The following is a 21,428-nucleotide window of genomic DNA, read 5'->3' as shown; positions in this document are numbered from 1 at the left end:
CGCCGAATGCTGCAGTGATCCGGCCGGCAGACCGTGCCTCGCCAGGCACCGGGGCTGTGCCTGCTGACGCCTGTGGCCGGCCCACCTCTCCGCTCTGTGATCTCCCCCGCCCGACTTGGCCCGGTCGGCTGCGTGACACCTGACAACTCCCGAGAGGGGCCCAACGCACTCCGCGGCCATGCCTGCCTGACGGCCCGCGGGCAGACACCAATGGACACATGACCTGACGGATCACCCCGCGGGCCGTGGGCTGCACCCGCGGAGCAGGTGAGGAGTTTCTGGGGGGACTGGACGCTCCACCAGTTATTTTTGCTACGCTGCCATCAGCGCGCAAGCGCCTTCCGAGTGCCGCGGGGGCCCCCGGCCGCCCTATTACCTGGACTGGACTGGTCCGTAGTGCACCTGATTCCTGGGTGCTCGTGTGCTGCGGCCCCCCTCTACTGAGAACACCTATTCATCCTGAAGACTGCCTGCAGCCGCACCCCAGTTTAGCGGCCACCGACATCCCCCGGAGGGCAACACTCCGCTCCCCCTGCAGGCAGCCCTCCTGTGCTTGGCCCCAGACCCTGGCAATAGCACAGGCCCGACTCTGGTTGCGGGACAGGTGATTACGTCTGCGTTCTGGGCAATTAGCTCTGGTGCTCACTTCAGCATATCTCTTCAAACTCATTATTGCTGAACCATCAGTCACTCTACATCCTCCATTGCCCCTAACTACACTCTGGCAACACGACAGTGGGACCCTCTTCCCCCCTGATGTCCCTAATGCTGGAGGACTGCACGTATACCTGACCCAATCGACCCAATACCGCAGCCGTACTTCTCCTTCACCTCAGCGGCCTGTGACTACTGGACAGTAAAACTTGGCGCTTCACCCCTGCTCCTCACTTTGGTTTGGGCTTGACCTGCTGGGTCACCCCTCATTACGCTTGCAATGTCCAACAGATCTAGAAGGACCAACAAGGTGGGCGCCATGGACAAGTTTGTGAAGGCTACCTCACGTGTAGACCAGGGAGCTGCGGCTTCCACCCAGGAAGACCCCGAACCCGAGCCTTCCTCTGGAGCACTTGCCCCGACCTAACTGCTATGATGGAGTCAATGGCCAAAAATGTTGCCTCGTTCCACGAAAAACTGGACAATATTAATGCCAATGTCGCTTCCCTTAAATCTCGAGTTGATCAGGCAGGAGCTAGGATTACCGAGGCGGAAAACAGAATCGGGGCGAATGAAGATCAACTGCACACTTTGCAGGATACGATGGCTACCCTGGCTCGCGACATGAAAATGGTGAAGGCGAAGTGTGATGACCTTGAGTCCCACTCGACGACTAGGCCCTAACGACCTCGTGTCTCAGTAATCTGCCCACTATTGTTTGTTCTTTCATGTGCTGATAGCAATGTAACCTTATTGGCTCACCTATATGTACGCATTTAACACCTGAGATGATCACATTTGACAAGCTCACCGCCAGTGGCGACAGGTGGTCCTCCGCCATGCTTTACCTACCTGCCATTACTGACTAACTCTTCCGCTGGTGGCTGAATCACTTGTACCCACAGGCCTGAATATTGACTCTCATCGCGCGGGGTGTCCCGCCTTTTGATCAGCCCTCCTTTTTCCCTCTCGGTCATGTGCATCGGGTGTGATCAATCTGTGTATGACTGTTTAAGGTACCGCTGGTAACTTCATGCCATTTACATTTGCCTAAGTGTCCACCACACGGCAACGGCGCACCCCACTGCGATTACAATGTTCAGTCTTGTTAATTTGATGTTGGGTATTGGCCCCGGTTGGGCCATCGGAGAAGCGGACCCATGTTGGGACCCGCCTGTTGTCCCCTGTTCCATGGGCTGTTTTGGTTTTGACAGGAGGGGGTTGGGGGGGTTAAACTGCCCGTCAGGATGGGATGGGATGGGATGGGGTGGTGTGGGAGGGGGGTGGGGTTGGTTTGGGTAATGTTATTAAAAAAGGCAGAGGCAGATTGGCAGACCACAGGACATCGGGGAGCCCCAGTAGGGGGGGTTCCCGCCTTGAATGTACTCTACGACAACAGTGGTGGGATGTTCCCTAGATTATTAGAATGCCTACAACAGTGATGTCCTGGAACATACAGGGCTTGAGCAACTATACCAAGGCTTGTAAAATCATGACCTACGCTAACAGATATGGTTGCAAAATATTGCTCCTGCAGGAGACACACTCCACGGGCTCTCTGGCCAAGTGTATGGCGCCATCATGGGGACCCCACAGATATTCCACCTTATATTCCACACGTGCGAGAGGGGTGTTGACAATGATTCATAAATCACTTAAGTTTGTTCTCCACAAGAGCTATATAGATCCGGAGGGGAGATGCATTGTATTGCACTGCGCAATAGCTAACAGAGATTTTCTGTTGGTGAATACCTATGGCCCTAATGTTGATTCCCCTGACTTTTTTGACGTGGTGGTATCCATATTGCTGGGCTATGTGGGAGTGCAGATCATTTGGGGCGGATATGAACTTCATATTGGACACAATACTGGACAGGACTGGCACCGCCCCCAGACCCTTGGCTGGTGCGGCACGCAGACTCCTGGCACACAGCACAACACTCGATATTCACTATGCATGGAGGGCGCTGCATCCACAAATACGTGAGTACACTCACTACTCTTCAGTACACGATAGCTCCTCCAGAATTGACATGTTTCTACTATCTAGTGCTATGCTGGGCGGAGTGGTGGAAACACAAATACTTGTGCGCACCTTGTCGGATCATTCACCGATCTTGATATCCCTGGAATTGGGAATACCTGTCCCTACCATCAACACATGGCGATTCAAGTCTTCCGCTCTGCAGGATATTGTATTAAAGGCAGACATCCTTTCTGATATCCAGTCCTATTTTGAGCACAATACGCCGCAGTCCACCACCCTGGGAGTCAGTTGGGATGCTTTCAAAGCCTTTATCAGGGGAATGTCCATTTCTAGGGAGGCGGGAGTCCTCAACACTATAAGAGCAGCCCTTACCCGCTCCGAAACCAAACTACGTGAACTGGAGCGAGCTCACCCGGCATCGGTTGACCCTGCTACTCCCTCCCAAATTAGCAAAGAGCTCTGATTTTTCAATGAACAAACCACTAGGGAAGTCCAATACTTCAGCCGTCCACAATCTGCGCGGAAATACGGCAAGGGTGATAGACCCGGCAAAACACTCGCCGCTTTGGCGAGGGGTGAGTGGTGCCAAACCCAAATTACTTGCGTCAAGGATAGTCAGGGGGCAGTACAGTGGTCCGACCAGCAGATCCCGGAGGTCTTTACAGGCTTCTACTCGGAACTATATTCTCAACCGCCGGAGCACAGCGGTTCCCAAATGCGGGACCTCCTCGAGCAGATACCTACTACCTGTGTCTCCCCCGCAACAAGAGACCAACTAGACTCCCTAATCATACTAGATGAAATAGTTGAGGCCATATCCAGTTTCCCTAAAGGAAAGGCGCCGGGCCCCACCGGGCTAACGGCAGAATTTTACCAGGAGCATGTAGCTATATTGGCCCCCAAATTGCTTGAAGTATGGAACGAGTCACTTCGGCTAGGATCCCTTCCCCCAACACTACGCGAGGCCGTCAACACTGTCCTACTCAAGCCCGGTAAGCCTAGCGTTGAGTGCTGATCATACCGGCCCCTCTCGCTAATGAATTTGGACACTAAAATCTTTGCCAAGGTAATCGCCAAATGCTTCCTCCCGGTCATGTCGTATATGGTTCATGATGACCAGTCAGGCTTCGTGCCCGGGAGATCCACGTCCCATAACATTAGAAGGCTGCTTAATGTCATGTCGCGAATTGACCAGGGTGCGAGTGCAGTTGCGGTCACACTGGATGCCCAGAAGGCATTCGACATGGTGTCCTGGAAGTTTATGTGGCTAGTATTGGAAACTATGGGCATAGGGCCCAACATGATTGCATATATCAAGTTATTATACACCTCACCAGTAGCCAGGGTCCGAGTCAACTCCCAAACATCTGGTCTGTTCCCTCTCTTTAGAGGCACCCGACAGGGTTGCCCGTTCTCCCCGATCCTATTTGCCCTGGCAATTGAGCCAATGGCAGACCATGTCAGAGAGCGCCACTCACGTAGGGGGATACGGCTGCAGGATACTCCTGAAATTATCTCACTCTATGCGGATGACGTGTTATTGTTTATTAGAGACCCCGCTGTTCATCTTGACCCAATCCTATGCGACATCACCCGCATAGGCACATACTCTGGTTTCACTATAAATTACACCAAATCCGAGCTCTTCCCTCTCACTAGCTCCACCATACATCCCGCCACTGAGTACCCGCTCCGCTGGTCCCCTAACGGGATTAAATACGTAGGAGTCCAGGGCCCTCATTACAAGTCAGGCGGTGGACCATGGTGCTATTAGCACCATGGTCCATGCCGGATTCCGCCCCATTCCAAGGTGAGTGGGGCGGTAATTCCCCATTCACCATTTGCCCTTCCCCATTCCCATGTTTGCCCCATAGGGCATAATGGGGATAGGGAAGGCGCTAATTACGGCACCGTAAATTACGGTGCCGTAATTAGCACAAAGGTCGCTTAGCGCTTTGGACTTTAACGCCTGCAAAAAGCAGGCGTTAAAGTGTGAATCAGGCATTAAGGGTTGACGGCGCCGTTAAACCCTTAACGCCTGACTTGTAATGAGGGCCCAGGTGTCCCTGACCAAAGATACATTGCTAACAGACACCTGGCTGCGGCAGAGCAAGCCAAAGCCAAGATGGCGCGTTGGCGCTCCATTCCACGATCACTAGCTGGGAGACTCTCACTTGTAAAGATATTGCTCCCCAAGCTGCTGTACATATTGAGTAACATACCTATCTGGCCCAGAAAGAAATACTTTACAAATTTACACAAGCTGTGCGCTCAGTTCCTATGGCATTCTGGAGCTGTGTGTAAAAAATGGTCTGATATGACACTACCCTACGATGTTCACCGCCCCTGATATGCTGCGGTACTGGATCACAGCACAGGCACTGTTCGCTTCTTGCTGGTACCCTGGGCCCCCTCCTCGCCCCAATGTCAAGCTGGAAACTCTGGCGGCAGCTGGCACCAACGTAATGTCATTAATATTACACCGGCAATATGAGCCGGACTCGACCATTGACCCGGTCCAAACCACTGTGCAAGCCTGGGGCCGGATATTCGCGACATGTGCTGAACAACACCCATATTACAAGTGGCTCCCCGCCTGGCGATTTCCCAGGCTGGAACCCACATATGACAAAGCCCTGGTGCGACAGTGGGAGACCCTGGGGTACCTTGCCCTAACTGATTTCTACCCAGACCGGCAGTTCATGACACTGCAGACGTGGAGGCCGGGTCACTCGGGTTCACCACTGGAACTCCTGCAATTTTATAGACTCCGGGCTGCCTTCCGAAGTGCTTGGCCGGACTTCCCCAATGAACCCCCGACTCCACTGGGATTGCCTACATCGCCAAATCGGGTGGCGCCCGTGGGGTGGTCTCTTCACTGTACAAATTTCTCCTAATTGCTGCCCCACCACAGCCCTACAAGGCCCGGGGCGACTGGGCGTCCGAGCTGGAGTTGGAGCTCACTGACCATTTGTGGGAAAAGATGTGCTCTCACACTAATAGTCTCCCTAAACTTCCGCTATCGCACCATACAGTACAAATTGTTGAAAAGGCTGTATTACACCCCGCACAGAATTTCCGGGTTTGGGCGTTCCGACCCACGGTTCTTTTCTCGCTGTGGCGCGTTGGGTGCAGGCCATTTGCACATGTTCTGGAACTGCCTGAGGCTGGCCGCATTCTGGGACAAGATCCTGAAAAGACTATCCGAAATCAGTGACGCTGTTGTTGACCCCGACCCGATGGGGGTTCTGTTTGGAGTGTGGCAGACTGAGGGGGCTAAGAGTATGGCTGAATTCCTGAATGTGAGCTGTATGGTTGCTAAGGAATGTGTTTTACAGAACTGGAAGTGCTACCCCCCCCCCCACATTCCAGAAATGGTTAAACTTACCCACGTGGTCCCGAAACTGTGAAGAAGAGTTCCTCAGTATGATCCCAGCTCGCTCCCGCCCCAAAAATATATGGTCCGCCTTCAACAGCTACCTTAACAGTTTAGGCGTGCCCTCCTTGTGGACAATTCCTCCCAGTCGTCTGTTAAGTGCTGCAGCATTTGATGCTCCGTGATGCCTCATTCCCCACCTGCTGTTGTGTCATTGCTTCTGTATACCACTGTATTCATTTATATTTGTATCACATTTTCTGGCTACTCGGATGTATGTGTATGCTATATGCCTCTGCCAACAAAAATAAAAGTAAAAAAAAAAATACAGATATCATTCTGTGATATACGTTTTCCAAGATTTGAATGTATAGCTTTTGATCAAACAATGCATATTCATTATATTGTCTTCTCATTCTCATTATCTTGCCAGATTCAAAACCAAATTCCGGGAGCCATATTCCCCTTTGTGTTTTATCCTACCAAACCTCCCAAGTCAGTCACAATGGATTCAGGTTTGTTTTCGTAATGTTATATGATTTTTCGAAACTCTGTTCCGATCTGACGTCCATAAATGTTTTTTTTGTAAATTACAACACATCACTGTCATTACTTCTAAAGCTGTCTGTCTTATGTGAGAAAATGTAAAACTCTTGTGGTCAGCCAACAGTTAATTACAGAATGAATACCAAAGTGGTGTTTTTTCCAATGCACCAGACGTCTTTTCCATTCTAAACATGCAAAAAAGTATAGATTTAAAGTATAACTTAACAGTCTGTTTTTATATTTAAACATTGGTTATCCTAAACTGAAAACCGAGATATTAGACTGCAAAACACTGTTTGAGTGAACAGATATTTTTCTTAATGCTAAAAGTGTGGCTCCAATTTTGGGGAATCTAGGGTCCTGTTAGCCATCTGAATTATCCCCAACAATTCATCTAGTTGACAGATTGCTAAAGGTGCTCTACACTACAGCAGTGTGCAGCGATTTCGACCAAGGAAGAGGATCCTCTGGCTGTGGAAGATGAGCTGATTATCCCCACCAAGCTCAAGGGAAGAAGACTGCGGACTGGATCTTCTCTAAGTCGTTGAAGGGAAGATAGCTCAGGACTGCATCAGGGCCTCACCGGGACGGGGTAGTTGCAGCAGCCGTCGTTCCCTCCACTTCTCTTCGGTTCCTTGTAGTTCCAGTGGCGACTCTCTGACTTCTAGCCCAAGAGACTTGCCTTTTATGCGAAAAAACCTCATTCACACAGCCTGGCTGTCAATCTCCCAGCAGGGGGGTTGTCCAGCCCGGACAGCTAGCCTGGCCAATCATGACAAAGTGTGACTTGGGTTTCCTAGGATACCCTGTGTAGGGGGTGACTACACCCCTCCCTCACATTCAGCCCACCTAGACACCCAGGCGCCTTGAGGAGGGCTTCTGAGCAGAAGCCCGCCAAAAGACAGTGAACAAAGAAGGCGAACCTAGTTTGCCGCGCAAAGTAAAACACAAGAAGGACTTTAACAAAAAGAAATGGCGAATAAACCCAACCGCAGCCAAAATAAAGACGATTTGGTCAAGCGGGTTTATGTTCGAATACCACGTTTATCTAATATAATCGCGGTAGAAAAGTTAGGGTAGATACCACTGCCACCAGCCAAGTCTAAATGTTAAAAGAGCAAAACAATGCTCTAGGGGGTACATATAAAAAGGGATACGATGAACCCTTTCCAGTACTCCATGGAAATGGGGTGTACTGGATATGTGGTAGATTGACTAAAGTTAATGGTAACTTTACCTTTTTCTGGGGGGCGGTAGTCGCCTCAGAAATGGAGTCGGGGGAGTCTGAACGACAACCCTGTGCCACTGCAGAGATGGTGCTGGGTGACACACACAAAGAAGGGGGCTACTGAAGTGGTATACTCCAGAGCCCACAATCACAAAGAAACAGGTAGAAACACATAGCAAAACACAGGTAAGAGTGGGGGAAAAGCTCACAGTCTTACCAAGTGAAGAAAATAAACTCCAGAAGTCCAGCAAAGTTGCTGTGGGACTCACTAGGTGAGGGAAATTAGCCATGAAATGAGAATTCTCCCTAACGGTCATGTTTAATAGCAGTGACTAATACAGGCTATGTTTTTCAAACACTACGTGAGAACCTGGGATGTGTAGTTTTTTACAGCTTGCGCCTCGCACACATCACGTATGCTTAAACTTCATGCCTCAGACTGCTGTGCCTCGTGGTTGCTGTTGTGGTGTAAGGGAATGTAGAATGCAGGTGGTGGAACTTGGAAGGTGGGGAGGCACAAGTCGAGTCAGTTTGAGTTAGACATTAGAGGAAGAAAGAGCTACTCAGTTCCTGGAGTGGTTATTGATGTCACAACTAATATGTATATATGTGTTAGCTAGAACACAACATTTGGCGATGAGGAGACAGATGACCTGGCCCACAATACCAGCTGAAGTAGATCCAGAGATATTGGCAGCTTGCGGAGGGGGCTGGAGAAGGCACAGCCTGTGGATGTGGCTGACGCGACAGAGGAAATAACGACCAAACTGAGAGCAAGTGACATGAGGAGGACGTTGGGAGAGGGACGCATGAAAAGAGAAAAGGAGAGGCATGGAGGACGCGACGACAACGTGTAAAGGCTGCAAAGAGAGGAAAGCAGAAATCGTAGAGACGGTAAGACACGCAGCTCAGCTGTCTCACGTGAATATTCAAAATCTTAAAAAGATGGTCTGCAGTATTTGTAATTAACATAACTTATGTTGCTGTGTATACAATCATAAACAAAAGGCAATAAGCTGCCGTATAAGAAAAGCATTTTTTAAAAGATTAAAGGCTGCACTACCTACTTAGGCGCGAGGTCCGGATTCCAAACCGCTGATAAAGTCACTGCATACTGAAATTTAGAGGAAAGGACCTGAAAACGTGCAACCATATTTGTTTCAAAAAAGAAAAACCACAAAGGTTGCCATAACAACGCCACAAGTACAAATGCTGCATCATGAATGTTACGAAATGAACAAAATCAGAAATTGGATATATGACATTGTTGTGATATAAATATAACAAACACAGCTCAGTCAGTCAAACGCTACAAACATAGTAATATTTGGGTGCACATTAACATTAAAGCCAAGAAACAACAACGAAGTGCAACAGCACGCATAATTAACAAGAATGAAAGCACGTTGATACTCTTTTAACGCAATGTTTTCTTTGATTCATACCCATGGGCAATAAACCGTACCAGCACAAAACAGAGGCGTTAAAGTCAACAAAGTCAATAAAGACTGCACACATTGAAGATATAAGTAGAGAAAGAAGCAAAAACAACAACGTAACAGATAAAGGCATAAAGACTATACATAAAAAGTAGTCGAACCACTGCACCTGCACAATAAAACCAATAAGACATCACAACAGAATAACCAATTCTGAAACAATATTTGAGCAAATAGTCATATTCAAAATACCACGTTCAAGGCAGTGAAACATTCACATCCCGAGAACAAGCAAAAATGTCCTTTGACAATGCAAGTGGAGATATAAACCCTACCCAAAACATATCTGGAACGTCTATATCCACGGTATATAGTCAGTTACTTACGCCGTCCAAATCCATTCAGCCTTGAGCCACAATATGATCAGGGACAGCGTTGGCAAGAATGGGTAGACAAATTTGAATTGAAGAGTTTATAAGGGCTGTGGGAAATCAAAAGGCCCCAAATAGCGTAGATATGTTCATTAATCTGGTGGGAAAGGAGATGAAAAGTGTCATCAAGACCATTCCGACCAAAGAGGAAGCAACATTCCAATTTCTAGTCACTGCCATCAGTGGACGATTAATCATTCCACCAAATAGAGATTATGAACTCTGTACATTTAATCAATGCATGCAAGCCCTACATGAAACAAATGCCGCAGTTTGTGCTACGATTGCAACATGTTGTGAATTTGTAAAGTTTAGTGATAATGAGGCGATAAGATTGAGAGTTATTGAAGGATGCATATCGTCACAATTCTGGAAGAATCTCCTAAAGAAGCCTCTCCCTCTAAAGGATGTACTAGAACTATCAAGAGTATACGAGAGAGTTCATACTCAGGCAGCAAATATTGAAAATATTAAATAATTAGATACCATTGCTGCCCCCAGACCGAGCATGCAAGGACAAACGTGATATTCAAGTATATCGCCTCGCCACGAATGGTGGAATGACAGACGTAGAAACCCACCAGAGAGACAATGCTATCGATGTGGATTTGAGTTCCCACATAAAGGCCAGTGCCCAGCCGTTGGTCAGATGTGTATGCAGTGTAGCCAAGAGAATCACTTTCAAGTAATGTGCAGGGAAAGAGTGCCTCTGTTACCTGCATACAGTTCCAACAAACAGACTTTGCTGAATAAAAGATATGAAATGCCAAAGGCTTCCAGCACAAAGTCATGCCAAGACAAAGACATTATGCGGCCTAATGCTACTAGAACAACATCAAGCACATCCGGGATTCAGCAGGGCATGGAGAACATGCACATGGAAACAAATAAGCATGCCAGTCAAGAACATGATCAAAGTTTACATTCATACCAAAGTCAATGTAAAAAGAGGGAAACACAATTGGGAGATCCTTATGAAAATCCACTAATTGAGGAGGAACATGCAGACCAGTATCAAGAGTATGACAGATATAGCAGGGAATATGTTAGACTGATTTATGACACATCCCATGACAGGGTTGCCATAAAAGTAACAGTACATATAGGTGAACAACGCATACAATTACTGATTGACACAGGAGCCACAGTGAATGTGGTGAGTGAGAAAGCATATGAAGGCATAGCGAGTATGTATCCTCTACAACCGTCAAGGGCTCAGATATTTCAGTGGGGTGCAGCACAACCCTTAACCTCCAACGATCAATTTCGATGTGACTTAATTCACAAAGGTCACTGTTTGTCCGTCAACATGCATGTCATAAGCAGCCCGGCAGTGGGAAGGTGCCTCCTCAGCTGTAAGACTCCCACTAAATTACAACGTATTGATATCAAATATGATCAATCAGAAATAATACAAGGATTTCAAGAATGACCTAGACATCGAGGGGCTAAATGACACATTTCTGAAGCTATTCCAAGGAGTTGGTAAACTGAAAGGCAATGTCATTGATCACACACATTGACACATTGATCCTTCTCTTTGTCCTGTACCACAACATTCCAGACGGATAGGATTTCTTCGTCAGGAGGGTTGACTGTCCACACCATGGGTGTCTCCTTTAGTGGTGGTGACCAAGGCGGATGGTCGTCTTCGTGTTTTTGTGGACATGTGAATTCCTAACACTGCGATACAAAGAGAGAGACATCCTGGGCACGGTATTGAAGATATGATCGTTCGGCTTAACCAAGCTACCAGATTTTCAAAACTAGACCTAAATCAAGGTTATCATCAATTAGTAATCGATCCTGTGTCCAGGCCTATCACTACTTTTACCACTCATGAGGGTTTTTTTCAGTACAAGCACCTTCATTTTGGCATTTCTTCAGCGGCAGGAATATTCCAAGAAACGATAAGGAGACTCATTGCACCCCTCATAAGCACCTTCAATTACAGATAGGACATTCTAATATTTGGTGTTACACAAGATCAACATGATGAGGCACTGAGGCAGGTTTGCAACATTCTGCAGGACAATGGTCTAACTTTAAATGGCCCAAAGTTTAAAATCAATAAACACAGCCTACGGTTTTTTGGTCACATTTACTGAAAAGGGGATCAAAGCGGACTCAAAGTTAATGCCGTCTTGAATCTAAAGACCCTGCAAAATGTAACAGATCTACAGTCTTTCTTAGGAATGAGAGGCTATTGTGATCGCTATCTCCCTAATTATGCGATGTTAACTGATCCACTCAGGCAATTGCTTAAAAAGGATGTCGCATTCACTTGGGATGAGAGCTGCCAGACTGCCTTTGAAATTATCAGGATTGAACTGACCAGTGATCGTCAACTTGCATTCTTTGACCCAATGTGGGATACTGAAGTTATGGTGGATGCTAGTCCGGTTGGACTGGGTGCCATTTTGGCTCAGACAGACCCAAGAAGGGGTCTGAAAGACACATTGTGGCATACGTAGAGCCTTAAATACCATTGAACAAGCATATACACAAGCTGAGCGAGAAAGCCTTGCCGCAGTCTGGGCGTGTGAGAAGTTTAATCACTTTGTCATCAGTAAGCCATTTGTTCTTATCACAGATCATCAAGCTCTTCTATCACTATTTGGAAATCCTAAAGTCAAAATGCCTCCACGCATAGACAAGTGGGTTATAGATTTGCAGGAATATGATTATACTATTCTCCATAAGCCTGGGAAGGAGGCCAACCCTGCAGATTATTTATCGTGACATCCTGAGGGGGACACCTGAGAATGAGATGCAGAAGGAGGCAGAAGCATACATAGCATACTTGTCCCTCAATGCCCTTCCCCACGCCATCACAAAAGAGATGTTTCTAGAAAAGAGTAGATATGATCCCACAATTCAGGCAGCCATTCAGCTCACCAAAGCTAACAAGTGGAAATGTCTGGACACAGAACAATTTGGAGAGGACGAAGTGAATAGAAGAGACTTGCAGAGGTTAGCAAGAGTACAAAATGAGTTGTCCACAAATGATGAAGGGATGTTGCTCAGGGGAAATGTGATTATAGCACATGAGGGGCATGAGGGAATTGCAAACACGAAGAAGATATTAAGGAATCAGGTGTGGTTTCCGCACATGGATATGATCGTGGAGATGCTTTGCAACATTGTTTAGCTTGTCAAGTGACTGCATCCAGCAAGACTCTGTGCCCACTTCAAATAGTGCCAATGCCTGATGGACCCTGGCAGCGAGTTGCTATTGATTTTTATGGACTTTGGAGGAAGTAGGCCATTTGTTGGTAGCAATCGATTAATACTCACGGTTCCCACTCTGAAAACACGTAGCATCCACGGCCTTTCATCCTGTGTTAATAGTATTGGATGAGTTGTTCAGTGAGTGGGGTGTTGCCAACATAATCAAGACTGATAACGGCCCGCCTTTCCAGGGATAATAATTCAGAAGGTTTGCAGTACACTTGGGTTTCAGACATCAGAGGATTATTCCTTTATGGCCCCAAGCTAACGGCTTGGTAGAAAGGTTCATGGCCACAATCAAACAAACCCGACAGAAGGCTGTTACAGATCTTATGTCCATGCCACAAGCAATCTCACAAATGCTGAGAAGTTATCGCAACACGCCACACGAAGCAACGGGGCATTCTCCTGTGGAACTGATTATAGAGTATAAGCCAAGAACCAGGCTTCCACAACTTGAGGACTATACCCCTGTTGAAGACGAAGAGATTAGAGAAAGAGAAAGCGAGAAGAGGAAGAGATTTAAGGAATGGACGGATCGAATAATAAGGGCCAAAGAACACGAGTTGTAACTGGGTGAGGCAGTGCTGGTCCAACAGAGACAACAAAGGAATGTGGATCCAAGATACAAGCCTGTGCCCCTAGTTGTCAAAGCGGTCAAAGGACCCATGATTACAGCTGTGGGGGATGACAGTGAGATAATCAGGAATGCCTCGTTCTTTAGAAGGATGTTTCAGGATGAAGCATATGAAGTATCACAGGATGAAGATGAAAAGGAAGAGATGTGTTTTAACATCCCTGGAAGCTCTGGACCTTCCTTGCCGTTGTGGTTACAGGATCCGGAATCTCATGGAACATCTGTACATGGTCGGCCCCAGAGAACAATCCGCAAGCCTTCACGCCTGATTGAGAAAATGCAGATGTGGACTTAATGGGCATATGGTTTATGAACTTAAATGATAAGGAAGGGGGGTTGTTGTGTAAGGGAATGTAGAATGCAGCTGGTGGAACTTGGAGGGTGGGGAGGCGTGGTTCGAGTCAGTTGGAGTTGGACATTAAAGGAAGAAAGAGCTACTCGGTGTCCTGGAGAGGTTATTGACGTGACAACTAATATGTATATATGTGTTAGCTAGAACACAGCAGTTGCTGGTAACGGGCAGACATGCTGTGTGGAAGTAATTTGAGCGTGGAAGTCACTGTTACTTTCTGTTCCTCTGCCGATTACTCTGGTGCGAGTAATGATTAGAATTGCGTTTCGATTTGCGAGCGTAATCTAAAACTAAATCGGGTGTCACCTGCATGGCTCTGTGCCCAAGCTGGCTATATTCTGCCTGCGTCGCCGTTACCATGCGCATCTTAGTTCATACTAAATTAATGACGTCCCTACAATGATGCAGGAAATGTACACCAGCACAGCCTTTTATCTGTAGCCGGTGGTTTCGTAGGGAGGTTGCTGTCATGTTTCTGCGAAAAAGAGGAAAAGATAGAAACCCACCAACCATGCTCTTGCTTACAAGCACATGCGTGAATGAGCCAAGGAGTCCCCATTAAAAAGGAAGACATTATTGCCTGCAATTTAAAAGGGAAGGACCGAGTGGGGCGTTATTAAATACACTGTTATATCCTCTCTCTACAATGCGACTAGTGCATGTGTTCCTTCTTGTTTCTGTTCAACTGTCAACATATTTAGAGTGACACAAACAGGAATTCATCATGTCATCAACTATTGTGCGATAGTCTCAGCATACTCACGTTTAGACTCTGATGAAGGATATGCTATCACCGCCTTTCTGATGCATGTTACACTAACAGCGCCTTGACTGCACCTGAGTTTTTCCCCACTGTGTGCTATCTGTAAATCTACCAACATATATTTCAGCTGTGAAAAAGTTTGCACATGCTTTGAACATAATGAAATGGCTGAAATCCACTGTGAATGCCAAGTGTTTCTCGATGCTTGCCAAGGGAAAGTTGAAAAGAGTTTGAAACTAGGACAACCTTTTCGTTATAAATCAATTAAATTTGCGCTTGTGAATTGGTATAATGAATGCAAATCCCCTAATTGATAACTGAATACAAAGTTTCCTTAATTTACACTTTGAGAGAAAGACGAAAACAGGAAAACTTCAAAAAAATATTTTGCAAAGACTGTTTTCCGTGTGGAATTTTCAAAATGATTCCACAGAAGATAATGTGTACTACATAAGTTTACTCGTTCATTAGAAGTATCTTTCATATTTATTCCAGAATTCAATAGAATACTCATCAAAACACAACTACTCCACCTGTCCATCAGCCTCTGTCGTATTATTAGATATCTATTTTTGAGGCTCCACAAAGGAGAAGGAAACCTTCAAAATGTCCAGTGAACACAGCCAATGTTTACAGCCTTGCAAAACTCTAGGCAATCACTCTACACCCTCCTACTGGTTAATGACAGAAGCAGGAGGAAATAAGTGGGCAGATGCCATTTACATGGGGGACGGTAGGCTTGAGATTTGCGGCCCCTTGGACTGTGTAGCATGACTACTGAGCAGTTGTTTATTGGACCAAGATATCGATCTGTGGTGGAAGCCCATGGACTGGCCAGAATGAGCTCTATTGCAAAAGTTTGAAGGACAGTGTTTATTCATGAATTAAACTAACTTGTATTCCCTGGCAGGCAACGCCGTTTTGAGCTTTATTACAAATCTTAAGTACCCTTTACAATTGACAGTGAAATAAACAGTGAGCTGAACCGTAATCCTCAAGCTGTTGGGCTGAAAGTTTTTTTTTTTCGAGGACAGGCCAAGTGATGGCAATGCAAATACACCCATTTGTCGGGTGGAGGCGGGGTAAAAGGTTTTTACCATGTAGCCTCTGGAATGCATGGGACTTGCTAGAAGGATGAATATCAACCTAAAGCAAGTGATGCCATCCAAATGAATGCGAGTTGAGTACTACTGTGACCCGTGGGGCTATCACAGAGGAATATCTTGCATTCCTATGTAATGTGAGATACTTAAAATTGTTCTGTACGGCATCTGTTATAAAATCATGGGCCATAATTAGGTTGATTTCTGTATTCATTTGTTTATTGCTGGTGTGTCATGGGCTTTGAATTGCTGAGGGGATAATTCGAGAGCGGGGTTAAGGAAAGAGAAGCAAGGAAGTATGAGAGAGAACATGGTACAGTAAGTGAGGTGTGTCCCCGCTACCTTGCACTCTGTCTGAACACAGATCATGTCCCTTTTCACAGACATTTTGTTAGAGCTGAAGTAAAGAATTTGAGGGAGGGGTTGTGGTCAAATGGGCACGCACACTCTGCAGTGCATATGTCAGCACACGGACATCGTGGTTTAAGAGTGAGTCTTCTCTGGTATGGTGCACTCCTACCCACAGGGCTTTTGCATGCCATTCATGCTAGGAGACTCAATAATGTGTATTGGCCATAGAGAAATGTAGGCAATTCATATAAGAAGCATTATTTTAACTGAGGACTAATCATAAGCATTACTCTGTCACAATCCAACCCAATTCAGACACATTATGAAGGTTACAGGCACCTCTGTTCTCAGTGAAACAGCTCTTACCAAGCAAGATCACTGATGTGTCAATTGCTTTTTGAGATTTCCGGCTAGCGTGGCATCTTAAACACAGAGTGAAGGAAATACAGGCCATGTATTCACTGTGAGTTATGTGAAGGCATCATGAAGTAAGACAGAGACAACAGATTCAAAGTTCAAACAGAAATTATTTATTAAATCAAATGCCAGGAAGGCCTAACTTGCCCTATGCTAAGGTGGGATTTCCCTACCTGAACGAAACTAAGGAAAGTCTGAGTCAAAGCGTTCAACTTAAAAGTCTTTCTATGTCTAAAACCTATTCTTGCCCTCATAACTAAAGCTAAACAACGTGTAGGGACATCAGTAATCAAAGAAATAGTGATTAAAACAAATTTCTGAGCTTCTTCCGTCTTTTCGCTTTCTTTTCAGCTCCCCTTCCCCAACTTCAAGAAGGTTCCAAGAAAAAGTCTCAAGATTACCTTGCTCAAAGTTCAAAACAATGCAGTTTCACACGATCCTCAGGGTTCCCTTCCCCAAGTTCAGGGCAACACAGTTAACAAAGAAAAGGTTCTTGAGGCTCCGTCCTCAAGACAGCATGTGCAATTCCTCGAGTCTCAGGGTTCCCTTCCCCAAGACTTCAAAATAGCAATTTATACAAGTGCAACACAACTCCAGGTCAACTTGACCTTTCCTCTTGATTGTATCAACAGTTCAAAGTGTTCCTTCTTGGTGTATTTCACAATGTCTTTGGTTCTCACATTTTAGGGTTGCCTGGTCTAGGCGCAGTTGTCAGACCGCACAGTCCACCCATCACAGGTTGCGCAACCAGGAACCCTAGGCTCTTCAGTCCCCACAGTATGTGCAGCTTCACTGTCTCTTGGCTTCTCCTTCTCAGTGTCTTGGCTTTGCCATAAAGGGGTTGCATGCTTTATACCAGTCTTTGGCCTTGCCACACTGTTTACATTTATATAGTTCACTTTGTGGTGGTCTTATCAATTTCCCACCTCTCTTGTCGCACTCTTTCACACTTGTTCCTCTTCCTGCAGGTTATTTTCCAATGGGTACTTTCCCATTTGACTTTCATCAGTGAACAGCTTTGCCCACAAAGTTTCACTCAACTCGGTATTTAATGCGCGTAATTTAGCTTTGCTATGGATTTTCATTCCGTTCAGTATTCAAAAAACATCTTTTATAATGATTGTTTCTCTCGTTCCCTTCAATTCGCTAAATACCACTTTCATTTGGCAGCGCATACAAAGACTAGGTCTCCCAGTTCTGAAATCCTCACACGCAACTTGCCTTTAAATTGCTGTGTATAGTAAACGCTTGCCCAATGGTCTGTCACTTAGTTTCAGCTTGCGGGTTAGTTCAAATAATGGGAATCACTTTAACCATACTGCAGCATTACTTTTCAGTGTTCACGTGCATATTGGTCTGGGGTTTTGGGGCTCTGAGAAACTCACCAGCCTCTTTGAAGTGGCTGGGTAGCACGGCGAACCTCGATGCAAACTGCTGCTGCTTCTGGCTTCCCACTGGGGCTCCAAACTGCCCCTTTTCACACTTCAGTGCTTCTGCTACTTGACCTCGGCCACAAAGAGTATGAGCTTCTTGGCCACTCACGGGGTAGGATTCACACGTCCAAGAGTCCTCATTCCTGGGACGCTCTGCTCCCGACAGTTTACACAGTCTGCCAAAGCCCTCACGGGTACCACACCTCCTCTGCTTCAGATTGTTCACACCTGCATCTGAAAGCAACAGCCTTCACTCAGCCCTCACACAGGCCTTTTGATTGCTGCCCCGCTGCTCTCCTTTTGCACACCTGCAACCACTTAACAAGTTGCAGGTGGAAACTCCCAATTGAACTTGTCTGACCATAGTTAAAGAGACATGCCTGACTTTCACCGTACTTTCCAGGCATCTTTCTCGTCCCAGTAATAGAATGGTGAAAGGAGCTGGTGTTGATTACTCCTAGTTGCCTCTTCTTCGTCCCAGTACTGTCATATGTAAAGTGCGGGAAAGTCAGGGGAGATGTTGTACAATATCCTCTAAAGGCTGAGGGAGGATTAGGTTGGTCTTCAATAGGAAAAGGGGGGATACCATGTCTCGCCTGGAGATACCCCACTCCCAATCCCCAATGACCCTCCATCCAGGTGATCATCCCTCGCTTCTCTGTCCCCAGGGGCAGGATACAAAAGCAATGGCCTTTACCTGGCTACCTGACAAGAGGATCCAAGGTGAGTAAGTCAAAGACAAATTCATGATACAACAGTGCATGAAGCCAGTGCATCCGTGCAGGTGGCCAAAAGAGTAGGAAAGATTGGCCCACTGCAGAGGTGGTTTGGGCAGTCAATTACCCAGGTGCATGATGAACTGTTAATGAGTGGAGGGTTGCTCTTAAGAGGGGAGAGGTTTGTGCTACAGAGGGGAAATCAATCAAATTTGATATCTAAACCCCAAACTATTGGCATTGCCAATGCTTGTCTTGTTTAGGCATGGAACATGGTTACAGTTTATGTAGCAATCAGCCTAAAATGACAACTCTGGTACCTCTTGTTCCAACCGAATGATGCCTAATGCCTGCGTAGGCCCTGTCCAGTCTTGTGCAGCCTGAGGGAAGCCATAACCCACCAGGCCTTTAAAATACCACATCTACAGGAAAGAACTGAACAAATCATTGAAACTACTACCTATTTGTTATAATCAAACCATTTCTTTTGGCTCAAATTCAAACTCTGGCACCTCCCTACTTAGGCTCAAAACATGTAGTCTTGCAATCTTCGGTAAAACTATACAAAGTTGTTTTGGGCAATGTTCGCTTGAATGCAGATCAAATACGTACGATTCTAACAATGTGTGAGAATCTAAACGCTTTTCTCCTGATTTGTGGGTAACAGGTGTTTGTGTTTCCAGCACAAACGAGTCATTGCTTCACTGATAAATCATTTATGTGTGAGGTGGAAAGTGTCCTTTAGGACCCTAAGCTTAAGGCAGCTAATTTTATTTAATTTTGTAAATTGCCCAGAGGGCAGGGCTTATGTTAACAGTTAGGTAACAGGTCCCTTCCGGGCAATTTCTGTCATTTGCACTTGTGTGAAAATGAGAAGTCTAAAGAGATGGCAGCAGTGTCTTTACACGTCTCTATTTGCACACCACAGTGCAAATAGAGTAAATGCTTGCTGCCATGTATGCGTAGCAAGCAGCCTTTACAATGATTTCCTATGGAAACTAGCTGCTTTTTCCTGGTGCAAAAAGCAGGCTGTTTCCACAGGAAATCATTGGTGTTATGCCAGCATGAAAATCTCATGCTGCGTAAAACCAATCTCTTTTTGAAGGTGGAGGGCAAACGGGACACAGAAACATAACTCTTGTTCCGACCACCCCCTTCTGCATTTAATAACAATGAAAATCCCCTGCAGCGTGAATGGAGGCGTTGACACAGGTGTAACTTTGTTACGCCTGTCTCTAGCCTCTCATTTACGCTTCAGGGGACACAAAAATTTGCACCAAGGAGTCCACCACTTGCTTCCTTTTTTATAGCCATGGAAAAGACCTCCCAAATTACCATGGGGTAGGTTTTGGTTCTGCCTGCGGGCTCAACTGATTGAACAGTGTATTTCCTAACACCCTAAAAACTATGTCCAAAAATAAGCAAAAGCTAAATAAATACTGCTCCAAAGTAAATGACAAATATAGCAAGGATTTGTTGCTGCAGCTTCCTACATTCAAAATACATCAAATACGTCAAGTGAAGCACTTGTGTATAGGAGCGTTATAAATGCCATATCATATCATTTGTTTGAATTGACATTTTGACAAAGTGCTTCACCTTTCTGGCTTTCTTAATATTTTTTTTTTCTTCAATTCTTATATATTAACGCTGTTTCATAGGAAGATGTGCTACACAGGCTCTGAGCAGAGGTGAACGTGGCCTGGAATGTCATATCACATAGTTTTACCAACTAATTTTTAAAATTCATCGATTTGGTCATGCAGCTTTTTGTGCAACCAGAATTCAACCAGTTTCTATTAACGTGTATTCATATTTGTATGTAGGGGTCCGGAAGTAGAGGGTGGAGCATATTGAGAGGGGAAGTGGGGGACAATGTGGGGGTAACCCCATAATAAAAAACAATTGGTCGAATTCTGGTCGCTCAAAAAAAGCATGACTGAAATTACAAATGTAAGTAGTTGGTAAAAACACATGGAACCGTGGAATTTCTAAGACCTTTAGTCCTTTGTTCAACAGAGAAGATCTAATTGAGTCGTGTACGCGGTTGAGGGGACTGTCATAGTTGTATTCACAGAGCATTTCAGAGTTAGGGATGCAAGTCTTTTCAGTCTTTGGAATGGTCCCTTCATTTGATTTTGTTGTAAGCTAGGGTAGGCAGATATGATATGGTTTTTGTCTTTTTAAAGTTGCGACATAGGTTGACAGCCTGCTTGAGGTAATCTAGCTCTTTTTTGTTGGCTCCATTGTGTTAACTATTTTGAGAGAAGGGAGCAGGTGGCTTTCAAATGATGGGTGGTATTGTGAAGGACTGTCAAAAACATGATACGAAATTTATTTTCACGATTGTTTGTTTTATTGTTGGCAGGATGTTGTTGGGATAAACAACTGTGATTAATACGTGTTTATACAACTAAAAAGGCGCTTTCTACTGGATTGTATCCTTCCAGAGATTCTTCATCTTCGATATTGATTCTGCTGCTTTGCAGCTCTCTGAAACCTTTCTCAGCAGCGGGGTCATGCGCACGGGGATCGGTAGCTGTCAAGTTGTCGTCTTAGTGGCTGGGCGTGATGTTGATGCGGGTACAAATAGCATGTTCGGTGCAGTGTGACCTCAGTTCCTTTTTTCCGCATGCCTAGCGAAATACACAGGAACTTTGCCTTAGAGAAATGCTCTGACGCAGTTACTTCCTTAAAAATTTGATCAAATATTAGTACACTTTGTCATCCTGTCTATTCTGAAACCTTCCGGTTTCAAAAAGTG

General features: G+C 45.7%; 1 protein-coding gene across 5 annotated transcripts in view; it reads left to right on the top strand.

Annotated features, from left to right (window-relative positions):
- VPS13A (vacuolar protein sorting 13 homolog A) overlaps window positions 1–21,428 on the top strand; it is a 2,994,934-nt gene that overhangs the window by 2,268,691 nt on the left and 704,815 nt on the right. For all 5 annotated transcript variants that reach the window (XR_011280366.1, XR_011280367.1, XM_069625905.1 and 2 more), the window contains one exon: window positions 6,451–6,532. Coding sequence is in view for 3 of the 5 variants with exons in the window: in XM_069625905.1 (XP_069482006.1) it covers window positions 6,451–6,532 (82 nt within the window). In the remaining 2 variants the exon portion in view is untranslated. The remainder of the gene's footprint in view (window positions 1–6,450; window positions 6,533–21,428) is intronic.

This window comes from Ambystoma mexicanum, chromosome 6p, assembly GCF_040938575.1.
Source record: "Ambystoma mexicanum isolate Mex_15411 chromosome 6p, UKY_AmexF1_1, whole genome shotgun sequence".
Lineage (NCBI taxonomy): Eukaryota > Metazoa > Chordata > Amphibia > Caudata > Ambystomatidae > Ambystoma > Ambystoma mexicanum.
Note: the sequence above shows the minus strand (reverse complement) of the source record. Positions and strands in the feature narration are given on the sequence as shown.